This window comes from Macaca thibetana, chromosome 10 (genome assembly GCF_024542745.1).
Source record: "Macaca thibetana thibetana isolate TM-01 chromosome 10, ASM2454274v1, whole genome shotgun sequence".
In the NCBI taxonomy this organism is placed as follows: domain Eukaryota; kingdom Metazoa; phylum Chordata; class Mammalia; order Primates; family Cercopithecidae; genus Macaca; species Macaca thibetana.
The window spans coordinates 64123465-64143388 of NC_065587.1; the positions used below are offsets into that span (position 1 = coordinate 64123465).

General features: G+C 45.1%; 1 protein-coding gene across 2 annotated transcripts in view; it reads right to left on the bottom strand.

The window, feature by feature from the left end:
• Nucleotides 1-19924, bottom strand: part of PHF20 (PHD finger protein 20) — a 187682-nt gene that overhangs the window by 149216 nt on the left and 18542 nt on the right. For both annotated transcript variants that reach the window (XM_050807023.1, XM_050807022.1), the window contains exon 2: nucleotides 1812-1926. In XM_050807023.1, coding sequence (XP_050662980.1) covers nucleotides 1812-1894 — 83 coding nt within the window. In that variant the 5' untranslated portion in view covers nucleotides 1895-1926. The remainder of the gene's footprint in view (nucleotides 1-1811; nucleotides 1927-19924) is intronic.

The following is a 19924-nucleotide window of genomic DNA, read 5'->3' on the forward strand; positions in this document are numbered from 1 at the left end:
ATAATATATACATACACACAGTATATAATATATATACACACACACATATATATACACTAAAACCAAAAAAGGAACTAATTATAGATAATACAAACAGCCCAAAAACAGGCCAGGCTTGGTGGCTCACACCTGTAATCCCAGCACTTTGGGAGGCCAAGGTGGGCAAATCATCTGAGATCAGGAGTTGGAGACCAGCCTGGCCAACATGGTGAAACCCTGTCTTTACTAAAAATACAAAAAATTGGTCGGGCGTAGTGGTGCGCGCCTGTAATCTCAGCTACTCAGGAAGCAGAGGCAGGAGAATTGCTTGAACCCAGGAGGTGAAGGCTGCAGTGAGCCGAGATCACACCACTGCACTCCAGCCTGAATGAAAGAGCAAGACTCTTGTCTCGAACAAAAAAAAAATAGCCCAAAAACAACTGTGTTAAAAGTGTACCTAACTACACTTTCAATAATAAAAAAATATATTTTTTCTTTTTTTCGAGATGGAGTCTCACTCAGTCACCTAGGCTAGAGTGCAGTGGCGTGATCTTGGCGCACTGCAGCCTCCACCTCCCAGGTTCAAGTGATTCTCCTGCTTCAGCCTCCCAAGTAGCTAGGACTACATGCGTACGCCACCATGCCCGGCTAATTTTTATATTTTTAGTAAAGACAGGGTTTCCCTATGTTGGCCAGGCTGGTCTTGAACTCCTGATCTCATGATTCGCCCACCTCAGCCTCCCAAAGTGCTGAGATTACAGGCGTGAGCCACCATGCCCGGCCAAGTGTACCTAATTCTCATAGCAAAGACAGTTTTCTGCACCAACTGCTTCCATTCCTCTCTTCTCCTGTCTTATCTTCCTACACCTGAAGAGCTGGTCAATCTATTTTGAAAGAATCTCAAAAAGGGTTAAACTCTTCCTTCTTTAACTCAAAAAGGAACCAGCAAGGCATGATGGCACACATCTGCAATACCAACTACTCAGCAGGCATAAGCATGAGAAATGCTTGAACCTGAGAGGCAGAGGTTGCAGTGAGCCAAGATCTGCCTGGTGACAGAGTGAGACTCCGTCTCAAAAAAAAAAAAAACCCCTTAGAGAGGTATAGGTTCTGAAAACACCCCTCACATTGAGCACCAACAAAAGACCAAATTCTAGGATGCCCTCAACCACAACAATCACTTCACAGTCTATAAAGTCTTTCCCTAAATATTCCATCATTTGATTCTCAGAATAACCCTATGAGGTCAATATTACCAATACCCACATTTATAGATAAGCCAATGCACAAAGCAGCTAATTACCAGCCAGAGGTCACAAGTCAATGACACAGTTGGGACTATAACGCCTCAGCTTCTGAACCTAATCACCCTGACAGTGGGCCCTTATGTGATGACTCTATTTCAACATACAGTCATCATACCCAGAAACAGGATGGGGTGTTCACAACACATGAGCTGCTCCAATCAAACCCCTTTTTCTTCACTATTCCATCCCTGATCTTTCTCTCCTCTTTTTTCAGACAGGCAGCCAAGAGCAAGAGAGCTGCCACTATTAACCCTTCCCTTCCCTGTGGCCATTCATGCTTCTTTTTCCCAGAACTCTTTCAGATGAACAGGCAAAAGGGGGAAACAAATATGAACAGGAGATTACAGGACAGTCACCCTGACACCAGGATCCCTACACCAAAGAGAAAAGACTGAAGTTTCCTCCCATCTTCCAAGAGTCAGGGAGTAGAAAAACACCACAAAAAAAGCCTAAGCTACCACTCTATCAGTGCTGGCAAAAATCCTTTACTGAAGGGCTTTAATTAACAGAAAAATGTAAAAGTACCAGTTTTTTAAACGGTCCCGGGCTTCCAACTGGGCTCCCACTTCAAAGCTGATTCCTCGTCTGTTAGGTGGATGCTTTGTCATTTTCAGTCATCAACGGGGCTGCCTTTATTCTCCTGAAAAAGCCAATTAAATATTTATGAAACTTAGGCAAAGTCTGCCCAGAGTGTAGCATCATTCACTACACATAAAACACAAACAGACATTATTCAAAACACAAAGCTCCATGAAACCCTGTTGGTGCCCTCATTCTAACACAGGTGTGCCTTCCACTGGTTCCTACTCCTCCATCGTGCAGCTTCCTGTAGTTTCCGGAACTGAGAAGACCCTCCCTCAACACTGCTTACCAAAGACTCACCTACAAGGGCCACCCCTTAGAACTACAAAAAAACAACTGCTTTCGCAGTTAAATTCAGTCATCTGCTGATGCATTATTCAACAAATATTTGCTCAGTGACTATTTAAGAAACAGTCAAGACCAAAAGAGACACAGTTCCTGCCCTCAAGAACCCTTCAGTCTACCAGGGAAACACAAAAATTTAGCCAGTAAGCTGATGAATAAAATAACTGCAAACTGTAATTGCAATGAAATTTAAGAGTTACAAAAGAAGCAAACAAACGCCAGTCACAGTAATGTATGCCTATAGTCCCAGCTACTTGCAAGGCAGAGCCAGGTTGTTTCTTTGAGCCCGGGAGTTCGAGACCAGCCTGGGAAACACAGCAAACCTTCGCCTCTTAAAAACAAAAAAATTAAAAACAAAGGAAGCAAACAAAAGCTGAGATACTAATACTTGGTCCTCCTTTTGGAAGGCTGTACAAGGTCTGTTTATATTTTCTTTTTTTTTTTTTTTTTTTTTTGAGACGGAGTCATACTCTGTCACCCAGGCTGAATGTGGTGGTGCCATGTGGTGGCTCACTGCATCCTCTGCCTCCCAGGTTCAAGCAATTCTGGAGCCTTGGCTTCCTGAGTAGCTGGGACTATAGGTGCACGCCACCCCGCCCAGCTTATTTTTGTATTTTTAGCAGAGATGGGGTTTCACCATGTTGGCCAGGCTGGTCTCAAACACCTGACCTCAAGTGATCCGCCCACATAAGCCTCCCAAAGTGATGGTATTACAGGCATGAGCCACTGTGCCCGGAATTGTTTATACTTTCTTTGATCTATGTATATTTCCACTTCTTTTTTTGTTTGTTGGTTTGTTTTTTTGAGAAGGAGTCTCGCTCTTGTCGCCCAGGCTAGAGTGCAATGGCACGATTTCGGCTCACTGCAACCTCCACTTCTCGGGTTTAAGTGATTCTCCTGCCTCAGCCTCCCAAGTAGCTGGGATTACAGGCACCTGCCACCATGCCCAGCTATATTTCCTACTTCTTGAGTCCCTTCTGATCATCTGTATTTTTCTATAAGTTTTACCCAGATTTTATCATAAAACAATTAAACAGTACAAAATATTATCGTTTAATTCCTTTAATTGCCTTTGAATCTGAAGTCACAATTTGAATCTCTCCTTTCTCAATCCTGTCTTGTGTACTTGTGCTCTAAAGAATAAAATGTATATTTATGATCAGAGAACCAAACAGTAAAGCCAATTTCCTTTTGAGGGGAAAAACGGTGTACTGGATTAGGCTATTTACAAGAAAAGTGGCCCCCATAAAAGAACACTTCTAGCCAGGTGCGGTGGTTCAAGCCTGTAATCCCAACACTTTGGGAGCCCGAGGCGGGCGGATCACGGGGTCAGGAGTTCGAGACCAGCCTGGCCAACATAGTGAAACCCCATCTCCACTAAAAATACAAAATTAGCCGGGTGCGGTGGTGGGTGCCTGTAATTCCAGCTACTTGGGAGGCTGAGGCAGGAGAATAGCTTGAACCCGGGAGGCAGAGGTTGGAATAAGCTGAGATCACGCCACTGTACTCCAGCCTAGGTGACAGAGCAAGACTCCGTCTCGAAAAAGAAAAAAAAAAAAAAAGAAGAACACTTCTTGGCATCACTGAGGTAATTAATCTACTAATCTGCAGAGTCCTGAATGCTATCAGAGGAGCTAGTGGTGGTTCTGATGGACATGCAGCCACTCTGAGCTCTAAGGGCACTTGAACAGACCACCTCTCTACAGGACTAACTCCAGCCTAACTCCTTCCTCCCACTAAACTCTGGACTTTTTAAAAATTTTTTTAGACAGGGTCTAATTTTGTTGTCCAGGCTGGAATGCAGTGGCGCTATCATAGCTCCCTATAGCCTCAAACTCCTGGGCTCATGCGATACTCCTGCCTCAGCCTCTTGAGTAGCTGGAATCAAAAGCATGCATCAGCACACCCAGGTTTTTTTTTGTTTTTTTTTTTTTTTTTTTTGCAGAGACAGCATCTACGTTACCCAGGCTAGTCTCAAACTCCTGGGTCAAGCAATCCTCCTGCCTGGGCCTCCCAAAGTACTGGGATTACAGGATTACAGGCACAAGCCACTGCATCCAGCCCGATACATTGGCTTTTGACAGCCCACACTGCCCAAGCAATGCCAGAGCACTGCCACAGCAATGCCTGCCTCCTACCAGGAACATTTTCTTTGCAATAAATGAATATGGAAAAAAATAACAGAAGCGATACTCATATCTAACGTGTAATAGCAGCATATTTTATGAAGATTTGCTTGCAATATATTACATAAAAAGGCAGGATGTAAAATTGTACCACATGGAGCTCACATTACAACTCATACACAGCCAGATGAGGTGGTTTAGGCTTATAATCCCAGCTACTGAAAAGGCTGAGGCAGGAGGATCGCTTGAGCCCAGAAGGTCAAGACTGCAGTGAGCTATGATTCTGCCATTGTACTCCAGCCTGAGTGACAGAGCAAGAACCTGTCTCTTTAAAAAAAAAAAAAAAGGCCAGGCGTGGTGGCTCATTCCTATAATCCCAGAACTTTGGGAGGCTGAGGCTGCTGGATCACCTGAGGTCAGGAGTTTGAGATCAGCCTAACCAACATGGAGAAATCCTGCCTCTACTAAAAATACAAAATTAGCCAGGTGTGGTGGTGCATGCCAGTAATTCCAGCTACTCGGGAGGCTGAGGCAGGAGAATCACTTGAACCCAGGAGGTGGAGGTTCCAGTGAGCCAAGATCGCGCCATTAAACTCCAGCCTGGGCAACAAGAGTGAAACTGTGTCTCAAAAAAAAAAGGAAAAAAAGGCCGGGCGCGGTGGCTCAAGCCTGTAATCCCAGCACTTTGGGAGGCCGAGACGGGCGGATCACGAGGTCAGGAGATCGAGACCATCCTGGCTGACACAGTGAAACCCCGTCTCTACTAAAAAATACAAAAAAAACTTAGCCGGGCGCGGTGGCGGGCGCCTGTAGTCCCAGCTACTCGGGAGGCTGAGGCAGGCGAATGGCGTAAACCCGGGAGGCGGAGCTTGCAGTGAGCTGAGATCCGGCCACTGCACTCCAGCCTGGGCGACAGAGCGAGACTCCGTCTCAAAAAAAAAAAAAAAAAAAAAAAGGAAAAAAGAAAGTCATTAATTATTATTATTATTATTTTTTTTTTTTTTTTGGAGACAAGGTCTTGCTCACTCTGCCACTCAGGCTGGTCTACAGTGGCACAAACCTGGATCACTGTAGCCTCGACTTCCTCGGCTCATGTGATCCTGCCTACTCAGCCTCCCAAGCACCTGGGACTACAGGTGCAAGCCACCACACCCAGCTAATTTGTTCTTTGGTAGAGACATGGTCTTGTTATGTTTGTCTGGGCTGGTCTCAAACTCCCAGGTTCAAGTGATCCTCCTGACTCGGCCTCCCAAAGTGCTGGAATTAGAGACATGAGCCATGGTACCCAGCCACTGATTCTTTTTGTAAAGACCGGAAGAAAAAAATAAGTTATAGGTTATTGGTGATTGTTCCTTTTTTCTTAATTTCCTAAATTTTAGTTTTTCACAATGAAAATTTTTCATAAGTGCATAATGTGAGGGATTATACATGTGAAGGACAATAAGCTATCTATTAAACAACCCATTCCAGGCCGGGCACAGTGACTCATGCCTGTAATCCCAGAACTTTGGGAGGCCGAGGAGGGAGGATCACAAGGTCAAGAGATCGAGACAATCCTAGCTCACATGGTGAAACCCTGTCTCTACTAAAAATACAAAATTTAGCTGGGCGTGGTGGCACGTCCCTATAGTCCCAGCTACTCAGGAGGCTGAGGCAAGATAATCGCTTGAACCTGGGAGGCAGAGGTTGCAGTGAGCCGAGATCGTGCCACTGCATTCCAGCCTGGCAACAGAGTAAGACTCCGTCTAAAAAAACAAAACAAAACAAAACAAAAACAAAAACAAATTCCGAAGGGCTGATACTGGGAAACACATAAAGCAAAGCAAACCAAGGCAGAAATGGTTGACAGCTGTAATTAAGGAAGTTGAAACTTAAGCTGAAAAGCTGTGTTGGCAAGAGGTTCTAACTATTTGGACCCTAGGAAAGAAGTGTCAGAGGTTTGACAGCCTTTACCAAACATTCCCTAAGAAAATGAGATATCAAATCTGACATACACATGGCCAGGCATGGTAGCTCACGCCAGAACTTTGGGAGGCCGAGGCGGCTGATCACTCGAGGTCAGGAGTTCCAGACCAGCCAGACCAGCCTGGCCAACATGGTAAAATCCTGTCTCTATTAAAATTACAAAAATTAGCCAGGCGTGGTGGTGCATGCCTGTAATCCCAGATACTCAGGAGGCTGAGGCATGAGAATTGCTTGAACCCAGGAGGTGGGGGTTTCAGTGAACCGAGATCATGTCACTGCACTCCTGCCTGGGTGACAGAGCAAGACTGTCTCAAAAAAAAAAAAAAAAAAAAAAAAAACTGACATACAGGTATAATCCAATCAGTAGAAAGGTCTTCATTTTGGCTTGCCTGAAATACCACGTCAAATTATCTTGTTCTCTGACTTAATTAATACCAAGCAATATTCTGATTATTAATTTCCCCTCCCAGATTATATAAAAAGGTGATGCCCAACAAGAAAGGCAGGATGAAACTTAATACTCACTGAGCTATTATTTGTCAGGCTCTGTGTAGGCTAACAGTCTTATTTTACCAAAGTAACGGAATTTAATGTAATGGGGTTAAATGCTTGGCCTTGAATCCCCAGTTAATAAAATCATTCAGTTAATAAAATCATTAACTGAATGAATTTATATAAATTATTTAACCCCTTATTAGCTGAATGAATTTGTGTAAATTATTTTCCTCTCTGTAAAATAGGGATGGTGATAATAATAATATCTATCTCCAAGCAGTGGATGTGAGGATTAAAATATATAATCCATTTAAAGAGCTCAGGACCGGCACAAAGTAAGAACTACACAGTTAGTAGCTGTAAATAACTATGTTAGCACAAATGAGGAAATTCGGTTTAAAGTAACTTGGTTAAAGTTCAAGTGCTGGCCGGGCGCGGTGGCTCACGCCTGTAATCCCAGCACTTTGGGAGGCCGAGGCGGGCGGATCACAAGGTCAGGAGATTGAGACCACGGTGAAACCCCGTCTCTACTAAAAATACAAAAAATTAGCCGGGCGCGGTTGTGGGCGCCTGTAGTCCCAGCTACTCGGGAGGCTGAGGCAGGAGAATGGCGTGAACCCGGGAGGCGGAGCTTGTAGTGAGCCGAGATCGCGCCACTGCACTCCAGCCTGGGCGACAGAGCGAGACTCCGTCTCAAAAAAAAAAAAAAAAAAAAAAAAAAAAAAAAAAAAAGTTCAAGTGCTAAGTGACAGGCCCCAGAACAAAAGCCAAGGTTGGCCTGACTTCTGAATTAATTGTTTCTACCACATTACTGTCCCCCAGGCACCCCAGGAGGCCTTCCATTAAAATGTAGGAGGGAGGGAGGCAGTGAATGAATGAAGATGAGCAAATTATTCCCAAAATCTCAATAAAACCAATTCCTCTTCAGGCTGAATCCTCAGAATTCCTGCTATTTATGAACTAAAACCTGTTTCATTGTAACTCTGACCCATGTGTTTGAAGTTTCACTCTCTGGTATCACACAGAACAGAAAACTAATCTGGCTTTCCCATCCCATTACCAATTTCCCCTTCACCCCTCTGAGGTGGCAGAGTTTGTTTTTAAATTCACATTAATTCACCCAACAAACCACCAACAAGTATTATCAGTAAGTCACTATGCTGGAAATGCTGAAAATTAGGAATACAACTCAGTCCCAGCTCTAGTCCACCCAGCAAGACAAACTCAAACACTAAGAAGGCATGAATGAGTTCTAGCAAAGGGTGAAGGGAGGGGCAGAGGGGAAATCATCTGAAAGTATCTATTTAAATTGACAACATCTACTAAAGAATAAAAAAGAGTTCAATAGAGAAGCAGGAATTTCAAAAAAATTACATAAGTAGTACATTTTTACTTCCTTCATTTAGTTTCTAACACAATTTTTCTGAAGATGCAATAGGACTAAGATTCTGTAGCTTTTAACTTCTCTTCAGGGCCTTAGCTTTTTCTTCCAAAAATCACCAGCTTCCAGAAAAAGAGAAAAAGGGAACATGTTCAATATGGACATGGAGAGAATTTTAAAAACTCATGCAATCTGTATTCACATAGGATTCCATTTTAAAAGACCTTGGCAGGATTTCAAATTACTCCTTTACATTCAAATTTCCCTACAATGGGAACTCACTGCTACACAGGAGACACAGGGCCTAGTTTATTTCCTTAAATACAGTATTCGATCAGTGTCCCCTGCATCAACGATAATGAAAGCTTTAAATGCACACTGTGCAGCACAGTTTAAAGGGCACTTTCACAAATGACAAACTGGAAGAAAATAACTGCAACTCGTATGACAAAGAGCTAACTTCCATTATTAACAAAGAGTGCGTACAAACCAAGGACAAAAAAGTTCAAACAACTTACTCTTTTTTTTTTTTTTTTGAGACGGAGACTTGCTCTGTCGCCCATGCTGGAGTGCAATGGCATGATCTCGGCTCACTGCAACCTCCGCCTACTGGGTTCAAGCGATTCTCCTGCCTCAGCCTCCCAAGTAGCTGGGATTACAGGTGTGTGCCACCATGCCCGGCTAATTTTGCATTTTTAATAGAGACGGGGTTTCTCCATGTTGGTCAGGCTGGTCTTGAACTCCCGACCTTAGGTGATCCACCCGCCTCGGCCTCCCAAAGTGCTGGGATTACAGGCGTGAGCCACCGTGCCTGGTCACAACTTACTTTAAAATGTGCAAAGTGGGCCAGGTGCGATGGCTCACACCTGTAATCCCAGCACTTTGGGAGGCCAAGGCGGGTGGATCACCTGAGGTCGGGAGTTCAAGACCAGCCTGACCAACATGGAGAAACCCCGTCTCTACTAAAAATATAAAATTAGCCAGGCGTGGTGGCACACACCTGTAATCCCAGCTACTAGGGAGGCTGAAGCAGGAGAATTGCTTGAACCCGGGAGGCGGAGGTTGCGGTGAGCAAAGATTGCACCATTGCCCTCCAGCCTGGGCAACAAGAGCGAGACTTCGTCTCAAAAAAACAAAACAAAACAAAATGCGCAAACTGTAAGAAATGGCATATTTGGAGGTCGAGTACAGATACAAAGGTCTAATGAACACGTGATAATATATACACATAACATCACCCTAAATTAAAGGAAATGCAAATTAAAATAACAAAATTTCACTTCTCAAATTGGCAAAAATTTAAAGGTAGTGTTAACAGGGATGAGGAGAAGAGACCATGCTCAAATGCTTCTATCCAAAGCATTAACTAGAAAAGCTTTCTAGAGGCAATTTGGCACCACTTACAAAAACATAATCTCTGCCCAACAATCCCATGGCCAGTAACTCATAATGAAGACATACCCTCAAAGCCTATCAGATTATCCATAACAATAATCAATAGAGCTTTGAAATTTCTGCAACCAAAACATACATCAAAAGAGGACTGTGTCTCAGCCACTCAGGAGGCTGAGGTGGGAGGATTGCTTGAGCCCAGGAGTTTGAGGCTGCAATAAGCTACATCATGCCACTACAGCTATTAAAAGGAAAAATGGGCCAGGCACACTGGCTCACGCCTGTAATCCCAGCACTTTGGGAGGATATGGTAGGTGGATTGCTTGAGCTCAGGAGTTCAAGATCAGCCTGGACAACATGGTGAAATCCCATCTCTACAAAAAATACAAACAAATTAGCCAGGCATGGTAGTATGTGTCTGTAGTCCCAACTACTTGGGAGGCTAAGGTAGGAGGATGGTTTGAGCCCAGGAGGAAGAGGTCGCAGTGAGCGGAGATTGTACCACAGCACTCTAGCCGGGGCAACAAAGCCAGACCTGTCTCAAAAAAAAAAAAAAAAAAAAAAAAAGGCCAAGTGCGGTGGCTCACACCTGTAATCCCAGCACTTTGAGAGACCGAGGCAGGTGGATCACCTGAGGTCAGGTGTTCAAGACCAGCCAGGGCAACACGGTGAAACCCCATCTCTTCTAAAAATACAAAAATTAGCCTGGCGTGGTGGCACATGCCTGTAATCCCAGCTACTCAGGAGGCTGAGGCAGGAGAATCACTTGAACCCAGGAGGTGGAGGCTGCAGTGAGCTGACATCATGCCACTGCACTCCAGTCTGGGTGACAGAGCAAGATTCCATCTGAAAAAAAAAAAAAAAAAAAAAAAAATTCCAAAGAAGTAATTGTCAGCAGGAATTACCTAGATGGTATGATTTTATTTTATTCTGGTGGTGGGGTTGCTTCTTTATGTTTCTTCATTTTTCGTTTTTTTGAGATAGGGTCTCACTGTCACCCAGACTGGAATGCAGTGGCGCGATCTCAGCTCACCGTAACCTTCGCCTCCTAGGCTCAAGCAATTCTCCTGCCTCAGCCTCCTGAGTAGCTACGATTACAGACATAAGCCACTACTGCCCAGCTACTTTTTGTATTTTTAGTAGAGATAGGGTTTCACCATGTTGGCCAGGCTGGTCTTGAACTCCTGACCTCAAATGATCCACCCACCTTGGCCTCCCAAAGTGCTGGGATTACAGGCATAAACCACCACGCCCAGCCCGTTTTTTAAATGTTATTTAAATATGCAAATTTTTCACCAGGTACACTGGCTCACGCCTATAATCCCAGCACTTTGGGAGGCTGAGTACAGGCTCATGCCTGTAATCCCAGCATTTTGGGAGGCCAAGGGGCAGACAGCTTGAGTCTAGGAGTTCAAGACCAGCCTGGGCAACTTGGTGAAATCTCATCCCTACAAAAAATACAAAAAGAAAAAAAACTGCAAATTTTTTAAATGCAAGAACTTAATTCTTACACTATTTTACTATTTACTGGATCTTCACAACTGCCAGATGACATAATTGGGACTAATGTAATGTTACCATGGTATAGAAGTAAAATTAAGTTACAGGGAGGAAACTGACATGCAGAGGTGCTAGCAAATTTCAAGGTCCTCTGAGGCACAATTTCCTCTTATCAAAAGTAACAGGATGTCTACAGAAGTAGAAAAACTGCTTCTCAAAGGTCCTTCCTCTTTCTCTGACCAAAGTCGTTGCGATGCTTATATTCATGTCTTCAGATATAAACATAACTTGAATACAGGAAGATAAAGCAACTGGGTGCTTTTCAAATGTTGTGTCAGAATTATCACACCATTATATAACAAGCAGAAATACTTAATTTTTTAGAAAAGACAAAACCTAACACTGGTCCAGATGCGGGGAAACAGGTACACTAGAACACCTCCTGGGGTCCTGACCATGGCCATCTTTTTATACCTCAATCTAGAAGCAAAGAACAAAGAACAAGCTGTGGAACTGCTTATACTCTTAGACTCATTCAGCCATTTCAAGCTAAAGAATACAGTCCAGGATAAAAATAAATCATTTGTGAAAATGAGAAAAACCAATAGCTCTTTACATAAGATTCTGGGGAAGCTGGATGTAGTTCATCCATTAAAAAACAAGAGAATATTTAATCAAAATTCAATACAGTAGTACTACATTATAAACTCAACAGATACCTAATAAATTAAATAAAGAATGCTATTAAGCTACTACTATGATAAAGACGTAAACTAACCTTACAAAAAGAGAGTAGATATAAAATACCCTTATGCAAACTAACGAGACCCACATAAAAAAAAAATTTATAGTCCGGGCACGGTGGCTCACGCCTGCAATTCCAGCACTTTGGGAGGCCAAGGCGGGCAGATCATGAGGTCAAGAGATCGAGACCATCCAGGTAAACATAGTGAAACCCATCTCTACTAAAAAATACAAAAATTAGCTGGGCATGGTGGTGTGTGCCTGTAATCCCAGCTACTCAGGAGGCTGAGGCAGAACAATCGCTTGAACCCGAGAGGTGGAGGTTGCAGTGAGCTGAGATCGCACGACTACACTCCACCCAGGCAACACAGTGAAACTCTGTCTCAAAAAAAAAAAAAAAATTATAATAACTAACCTTACATATATTAACTAATTTAATCCTTACAAAAATCACAGAAGTACTATATTAATCCCCATTATAAAAATGAGGAAAAAGAAAGTTAAGGATACTAATATAGTAAGGAGCTAAGCTAGCATCCGAACCTCAGCCCAGTAGCTCCTGAATTCAGATTCTTACCCCAAGTTTATTTACAAGGTACACTGTTGAACTCTGTTTCTTCACTTATGATATGGGGATAGTGGCCCCTATCGTGGGTGCTACGAGAATTAAATGAGAAAGGTCTGCAAAACCCCTATTAAAATGTCTAACACAAACTAGGTAGTCAGCTGGGTGCAGTGGCTTACACCTGTAATCCCAGCACTTTGGAAGGGCAAAGTGGGCAGATCACTTGAGGTCAGGAATTCGAGACCAGCCTGGCCAATGTGGTGAAACCCTGTCTCTACTAAAAAAATACAAAAATTAGCCAGACGTCATGGCACACACCTATAATCCCAGCACTCGAGGGTGAGGCAGAAGAATTGCTTGAACCCAGAGATGAAGGTTGCAGTGAGCCAAGATGGTGCCACTGCACTCCAGCCCAGGCATCAGAGTGAGATTTGTCTCAAAAATAAATAAATAAATACATAAATAAATAAATAAAGTAGGTACTCAATAAATGGTAGTAGATTTTTCCTTTTTTTTTTTTTTTTTTTTTTTTTTTGAGACGGAGTCTCGCTCTGTCGCCCAGGCTGGAGTGCACTGGCCGGATCTCAGCTCACTGCAAGCTCCGCCTCCTGGGTTTACGCCATTCTCCTGCCTCAGCCTCCCGAGTAGCTGGGACTACAGGCGCCCGCCACCTCGCCCGGCTAAGTTTTTCTATTTTTTTTAGTAGAGACGGGGTTTCACCGTGTCAGCCAGGATGGTCTCGATCTCCTGACCTCGTGATCCGCCCGTCTCGGCCTCCCAAAGTGCTGGGATTACAGGCTTGAGCCACCGCGCCCGGCCAGATTTTTATTTTTTCTAAGACGGAGTCTCACTCTGTCCCCAGACTGGAGTGCAATGGTGTGATCTCAGCTCACTGCAACCTCCTCCTCCTGGGTTCAAGCAATTCTCTTGCCTCAGCGTTCCCAAGTAGCTGGGATTACAGGAGCGCACCACCACGTCCAGCTAATTTTTGTATTTTTAGTGGAGACGGGATACTGCCATGTTGGCCAGGCTGGTCTCAAACTCACGACCTCAGGTGATTCGCCCACCTCAGCCTCCCAAAGTGCTGAGATTACAGGCGTGAGCCACCACGCCCACATTTTCTGAATTCATATCACATTTACAGTTAATGTACTGACAAAGACTCTGGGTTTTATTTTGGGAGAGGCAAAAGAGTACTGTCGCTATGGTAACTGGAAGTCTTGCCCTCAGCAATCCCTTTGTGCTCAAGGAAAAGAGGAACAACAAAGAATTAAAAGTGATAGATGGGTATGGAACAAGACCTTTCAGTGAATCAGCTCTGGGACATGGGTAGAGGGAAATAAACTCTGGGACTTTCGAGGAAAAAAATCTCTGGGACTCTCAAGGAATAAAATGCCAATCACCAGAAACTATAGAACAGGCTTTGGGATAATCTAATGGTGCTTATCACAAGGCTTGGATTCAACCTCCATTAAAGGGTGACAGTGCCTTTTAACTCAATACAACCACTTTAAATTGAGGGACACTTCAGATGAAAGACCAGCTTAAATCTTTATGCCCCCTTCATTCAAGAAATATTCATTGAGTGCCTGCTGTGTGCCAGGTACTGGAGATAGATAATGGGAGGACAAGGCACCCCAGACCCCGTTCTCTAGTGAGGAAGGCAGCTAAGAAACAAGATAAGCACATACATAATGGTCATTTTTTTTTTTTTCTTTTTTTAGGCAGAGTTTCACTCTTGCTGCCCAGGCTGGAGTGCAGTGGCGCAATCTTGGCTCACTGCAACCTCCACTTCCCGGGTTCAAGCAATTCTCCTGCCTCAGCCTCCTGGTAGCTGGGATTACAGGCATGCAGCACCACGCCCGGCTAATTTTTGTATTTTTAGAAGAGACAGAGTTTCTCCATGATGGTCAGGCTGGTCCCGAACTCCCGACCTCAGGTGATCCACCCACCTCAGCCTCTCAAAGTGCTGGGATTACAGGTGTGAGCCACCATGCCTGGCCTTTTTTTTTTTTTTTTTTTTTTGAGACAGAGTCCAGCTCTTGTCGCCCAGCCTGGAGTGCAACGTGTGATCTCGGCTCTCTGCAACCTCCGCCTCCCAGGTTCAAGCAATCCTCCTGCCTCAGCCTCCCCAGTAGCTGGGATTACAGGCGTGCGCCACCATGCCCAGCTAATCTTTGTATTTTTAGTAGAGACAGGGTTTCACCATGTTACCCAAGCTGGTCTCGAACTCCTGATCTCTGGTGATCCGCCCACCTTGGCCTCCCAAAGTGCTGGGATTACAGGCATGAGCCACTGCGCCACGCGAGCATATAAAGATCATTTCTGACAGAGATAAGTAATTGCGGGAAAAACAACAAAATAATGTGAATCAGCAGCATGGAAAGGACTATTTTAGATACGGCTGTTAGAAAGGACTCTCCGAAGATGGGTGCAGTGGCTCACACCTGTAATCCCAGCACTTTGGGAGGCCGAGGTGGGCGGATCACCTGAGGTCACGAGTTCGAGACCAGCCTAGCCAATATGGTGAAACCCCGTCTCTACTAAAACTACAAAAATTAGCCAGGCACGGTGGCAGGCGCCTGTAGTCCCAGATACTCAGGAGGCTGAGGCAGGAGAATTACTTGAACCCAGGAGGTGGGGGTTACAGTGAGCCAAGATCGTGCCACCACACTCCAGTCTGGGTGACAAACCAAGACTCTGTCTAAAAAAAAAAAAAGAAAGAAAAGAAGTAAAGAAAAAGAAAGAAAAGGACTCTGCGAGGAACTGAGGTCTAAGCAGAGACCTAGGTGACAAGAAGGAGACAGCCATGTGATGATCTAAGGAAAGTGACTTCTAAGCAAAGGGAACTACTAGAGGCAAAGAGCCTCCGGCAGAAACGAGCTTTTCCCACACACAGCCTGAGCCTAGAAGGTTGAGACTTCCCGCAGCCCCTGCTGCTGTCCCAGGAAAACATAAACAATTTTAGCTGGTCCAGTGATACCTGGGTCTCCCAGGAAGAAGCCTTCAAGAGGACTTTCTGCCAAAGTTCTGCCTTGGAGGAAGGCCAGGGAGTGCCTAGGGATGGGTGCACAGACAGGTTTTAGACTCACATTTTGATCAATGGTGGCTCCAGTCATGGTTGGCTGAGATACAACAAGAAAAATCACTGGGCGTGTTTGCCCAGATATCAAATGGGATCAACGGCCCCAATTTCCTAGCGTTGTGAAGAGTAAGTGAGCTAATGGATGTCAAGTGCTTAGCACAGCAAACTCTAAATGGTACTGGTGATGGCAATGGTGATATACTAGCAAAAAAGACATCAGACACAAAGAATTATAGTCAATATTATTAAAAATTAACACACAGTATCCAATATATTAAAGTGCATAAAGAGCACATCTTTAGTCCTAGGGAAGTGACAAATTGGTTCAAGTAGGACCTCTTCCCACGTCAAACTAGAAGAAAGGGAATTAGTTCCTTTTACTTGACAAGGTAGGGAAGGAGGGAGGAAAGGCAGAAGAGGTAAGGAGGAAGAAAAATAAAGGAAGGAAGGAAGGGAAGGCAAGAATGAAAAGAGGGGCCGGGCGCGGTGGCTCAAGCCTGTAATCCCAGCACTTTGGGAGGCCGAGACGGGCGGATCACGAGGTCAGGAGATCGAGACCATCCTGGCTAACACAATGAAACCCCGTCTCCACTAAAAATACAAAAAAACTAGCCGGGCGTGGTGGCGGCGCCTGTAGTCCCAGCTACTCGGGAGGCTGAGGCAGGAGAATGGCGGGAACCCGGGAGGCGGAGCTTGCAGTGAGCCGAGATCGCGCCACTGCACTCCAGCCTGGGCGACAGAGCGAGACTCCACCTCAAAAAAAATAAATAAATAAAATAAAATAAAATAAAATAAAATGCAAAGAGACAGCAAACATGAGTTGAGTTTACTCATTCCAAACTACTGAGAATGAGTTGATTAAATCAGTGGATTTTCCCAGTAGCAATGGAAAGGGCCTGGGCCAGGGTTGGACCTAAAATGTATCTGTTGTATGACCTTTGGCATATTACTCAATTTCACTAAGCTAATCATCTTACCCTTACAAGTTCCTTCTCCTTTTGTCCCCATCAAAGTTTAAGGCCTTAAGATTGGCAAGTGTGCCAAACTAGAAACATGGGCACTTCCCTTACCTCCTTCTCCCTCTTACACTTGGACACCATTTTGTTGGACCTGCTTCTAAGTCTCGCCCATTGCCAAGTGGATGCCCAGTATCAGCCCTGCATCAGTTCTAATCTTGATTACTCCAACAGCTCTTGACAGAGCTCCAAGCCACCAGCTACACCTTCCCCAGATCCAAATCAATACTGTCTCATGAGATGACATCTTCTCAGTGGTTATTTTATGACAAATACTATTCTAAGATATATATATACACACACACACACACACATATACACATACTATTCTAAGATATATACTACTCTAAGATATGTATGTATATACTAAGATATATATACTATTCTGATATATATATATATATATAAAAAACTATATCAGCCCATTTAGTGTCTACCTCTTCGGTTTGTAATGAGCATTATTCCCATTTTACGGATGAGAAAACTCAGGTTCACAAAGTAAGTTTCCCAAATACCAAAGCTAGCCAGGTATTGGGACAAGGAATTGAACCGAGGTAAGGCTGACTCCAGTTAACTACACTGCTGCTAATCTTCATCACTGCTACTACAGTGATATTTCTAAAATCTAAGTCTGATCTTAAGACTTCTATTTTTTTTTTTTTTTTTGAGACGGAGTCTTGCTCTGTCACCCAGGCTGGAGTGCAGTGGCCGGATCTCAGCTCACTGCAAGCTCCTCCTCTCGGGTTCACGCCATTCTCCTGCCTCAGCCTCCCCAGTAGCTGGGACTACAGGCACCCGCCACTTCACCTGGCTAGTTTTTTGTATTTTTTAGTAGAGACGGGGTTTCACCGTGTTAGCCAGGATGGTCTCGATCTCCTGACCTCATGATCCGCCCGTTTCGGCCTCCCAAAGTGCTGGGATTACAGGCTTGAGCCACCGCGCCCGGCCAAGACTTCTATTTTAAAACAGTTCAGGCCGGGCACGGTGGCTCACGCCTGCAATCCCAGCACTTTGGGACGCCAAGGCAGGTGGATCTCAAGGTCAGGAGTTCAACACCAGCCTGGCCAACATGGTGAAACCTAACCTCTACTAAAAATACAAAAATTAGTTGGGCATGGTGGCTCAAGCCTGTAATCCCAGCACCTTGGGAGGCCAAGACGGGCGGATCACAAGGTCAGGAGATCGAGACCATCCTGGCTAACACGGTGAAACCCCATCTCTACTAAAAAATACAAAAAAAAAAACTAGCCGGGCGAGGTGGCGGGCGCCTGTAGTCCCAGCTACTCGGGAAGCTGATGCAGAAGAATGACTTGAACCCGGGAGGCGGAGCTTGCAGTGAGCTGAGATCCGGCCACTGCACTCCAGCCTGGGCCACAGAACGAGACTCTGTCTCAAAAAAAAAAAAAAAAAAACTAGCCAGGCGAGGTGGCGGGCGCCTGTAGTCCCAGCTACTCGGGAGGCTGAGGCAGGAGAATGGCGTAAACCAGGGAGGCTGAGCCTGCAGTGAGCTGAGATCCGGCCACTGCACTCCAGCCTGGGTGACAGAGTGAGACTCCGTCTCAAAAAAAAAAAAAAAAAAATTACAAAAATTAGCCAGGCATGGTGGCCCATGCCTGTAATTCCAGCTACTCAGGAGACTGAGACAGGAGAATCGCTCAAACCCAGGAGGCAGAGTTGCAGTGAGCCGAGATCACGCCACTGCAGTCCAGCCTGGGTAACAGAGCAAGGCTTCATCTCAAAAAAAAACAAAAACAAAAAACAAAAAAAAGGCCGGGCGCAGTGGCTCACGCCTGTAATCCCAGCACTTTGGGAGGCCGAGGCGGGCGGATCACGAGGTCAGGAGATCGAGACCATCCTGGCTAATCCGGTGAAACCCCGTCTCTACTAAAAACGACAAAAAACTGGCCGGGCGAGGTGGCGAGCGCCTGTAGTCCCAGCTACTCGGGAGGCTGAGGCCGGAGAATGGCGTGAACCCAGGAGGCGGAGCTTGCAGTGAGCTGAGATCCGGCCACTGCACTCCAGCCCGGGCGACAGAGCGAGACTCCGTCTCAAAAAAAAAAAAAAAAAAAAAAAACAAAAAAAAAAACAAAAAAACAAAAAAAAAACAGTTCAGTGGCTCCGCTACAGAACCATAATCAAGGTACTCAGTGCAGCATTCGGGCCGTTAGTGAGTTAGCCATTATAACCAAGCCAAAAGAAACTCTAAAGATGGGAGCTTAAAAGGACAGAAGCAGGCAAGCTTTAGCAGACGGGCTGTGGGACACACTGGTTATGAGCCAGAACTCTGAAATAAGAGTGCCTGAGTTTGGACCCCAGCCCCACCACTTTCCAGATAAACTTGCACAAGTCATGTCCTCTCTGAGCTTCCCCATCTGTAAAATGAGGATATCACTAGCACCCACTTCAAACCATCATACAGGTGTTGTGAAGATAAAAGTTACTTAGCACAGGCCAGGCCTGGGGGCTCACACCTGTAATCCCAGCACTTTGGGAGGCCAAGGCAGGCTGATCACCTGAGGTCAAAAGTTTGAGATCAGCCTTGTCAACATGATGAAATCCCGCCTCTACTAAAAATACAAAAATTAGCCAGGCGTGGTGGCATGCACCTGTAATCCCACCTACAGGGGAGGCTGAGGAAGGAGAATCGCTTGAACCCGAAAGGCAGAGGTTGCAGTGAGCCGGGATCACACCATTGCACTCCAGCCAGGATGACAGAGCGAGACTCCGTCAAAAAAAAAAAAAAAAAAAAAAAGTTATTTAGCAGAGCCTGGCACACAATAAGCTTGCAAGGTTATTACTGTTCTTGCTGGGCATGGTGGCTTAAACCTGTAATTCTAGCATTTTGGGAGGCAGAGGCGGGCGGATCATCTGAGGTCAGGAATTTGAGACCAGCCTGGCCAATGTGATGAAAACCCATCTCTACTAAACACACAAAAAATTAGCTAAGCATGGTGGCAGATGCCTGTAATCCCAGCTACTCAGGAGGCTGAGGCAGGAGAATTGCCTGAACCCAGGAGGCGGAGTTTGCAGTGAGCTGAGATCGATCCACTGCACTCCAGACTGGGCAACAAGAGCAAAACTGTGCATATATTAAAAAAAAAAAAAAAAAAAAAAAAAAAGGGGGGGATGCTGGGCGCCGTGGCTCATGCCTGTAATCTCACCACTTTGGGAGGCAGAGGTGGGTGGTTCATGAGGTCAGGAGTTCGAGACCAGCCTAGCCAACATGGTGAAACCCTGTCTCAACTAAAAACACAAAAAATTAGCCAGGCATGTTGGTGCACACCTGTAGTTCTAGCTGCTCAGTTGGCTGCAGCAGAATTGCTTGAACTCGGCAGGTGGAGGTTGCAGTGAGCCGAGATCCCACCACCGCACTCCAGCCTGGGCGACAGAGTGAGACTGTGTCACCAAAAAAAAAAAAAAAAAAAAAAAGGTTATTACTGTT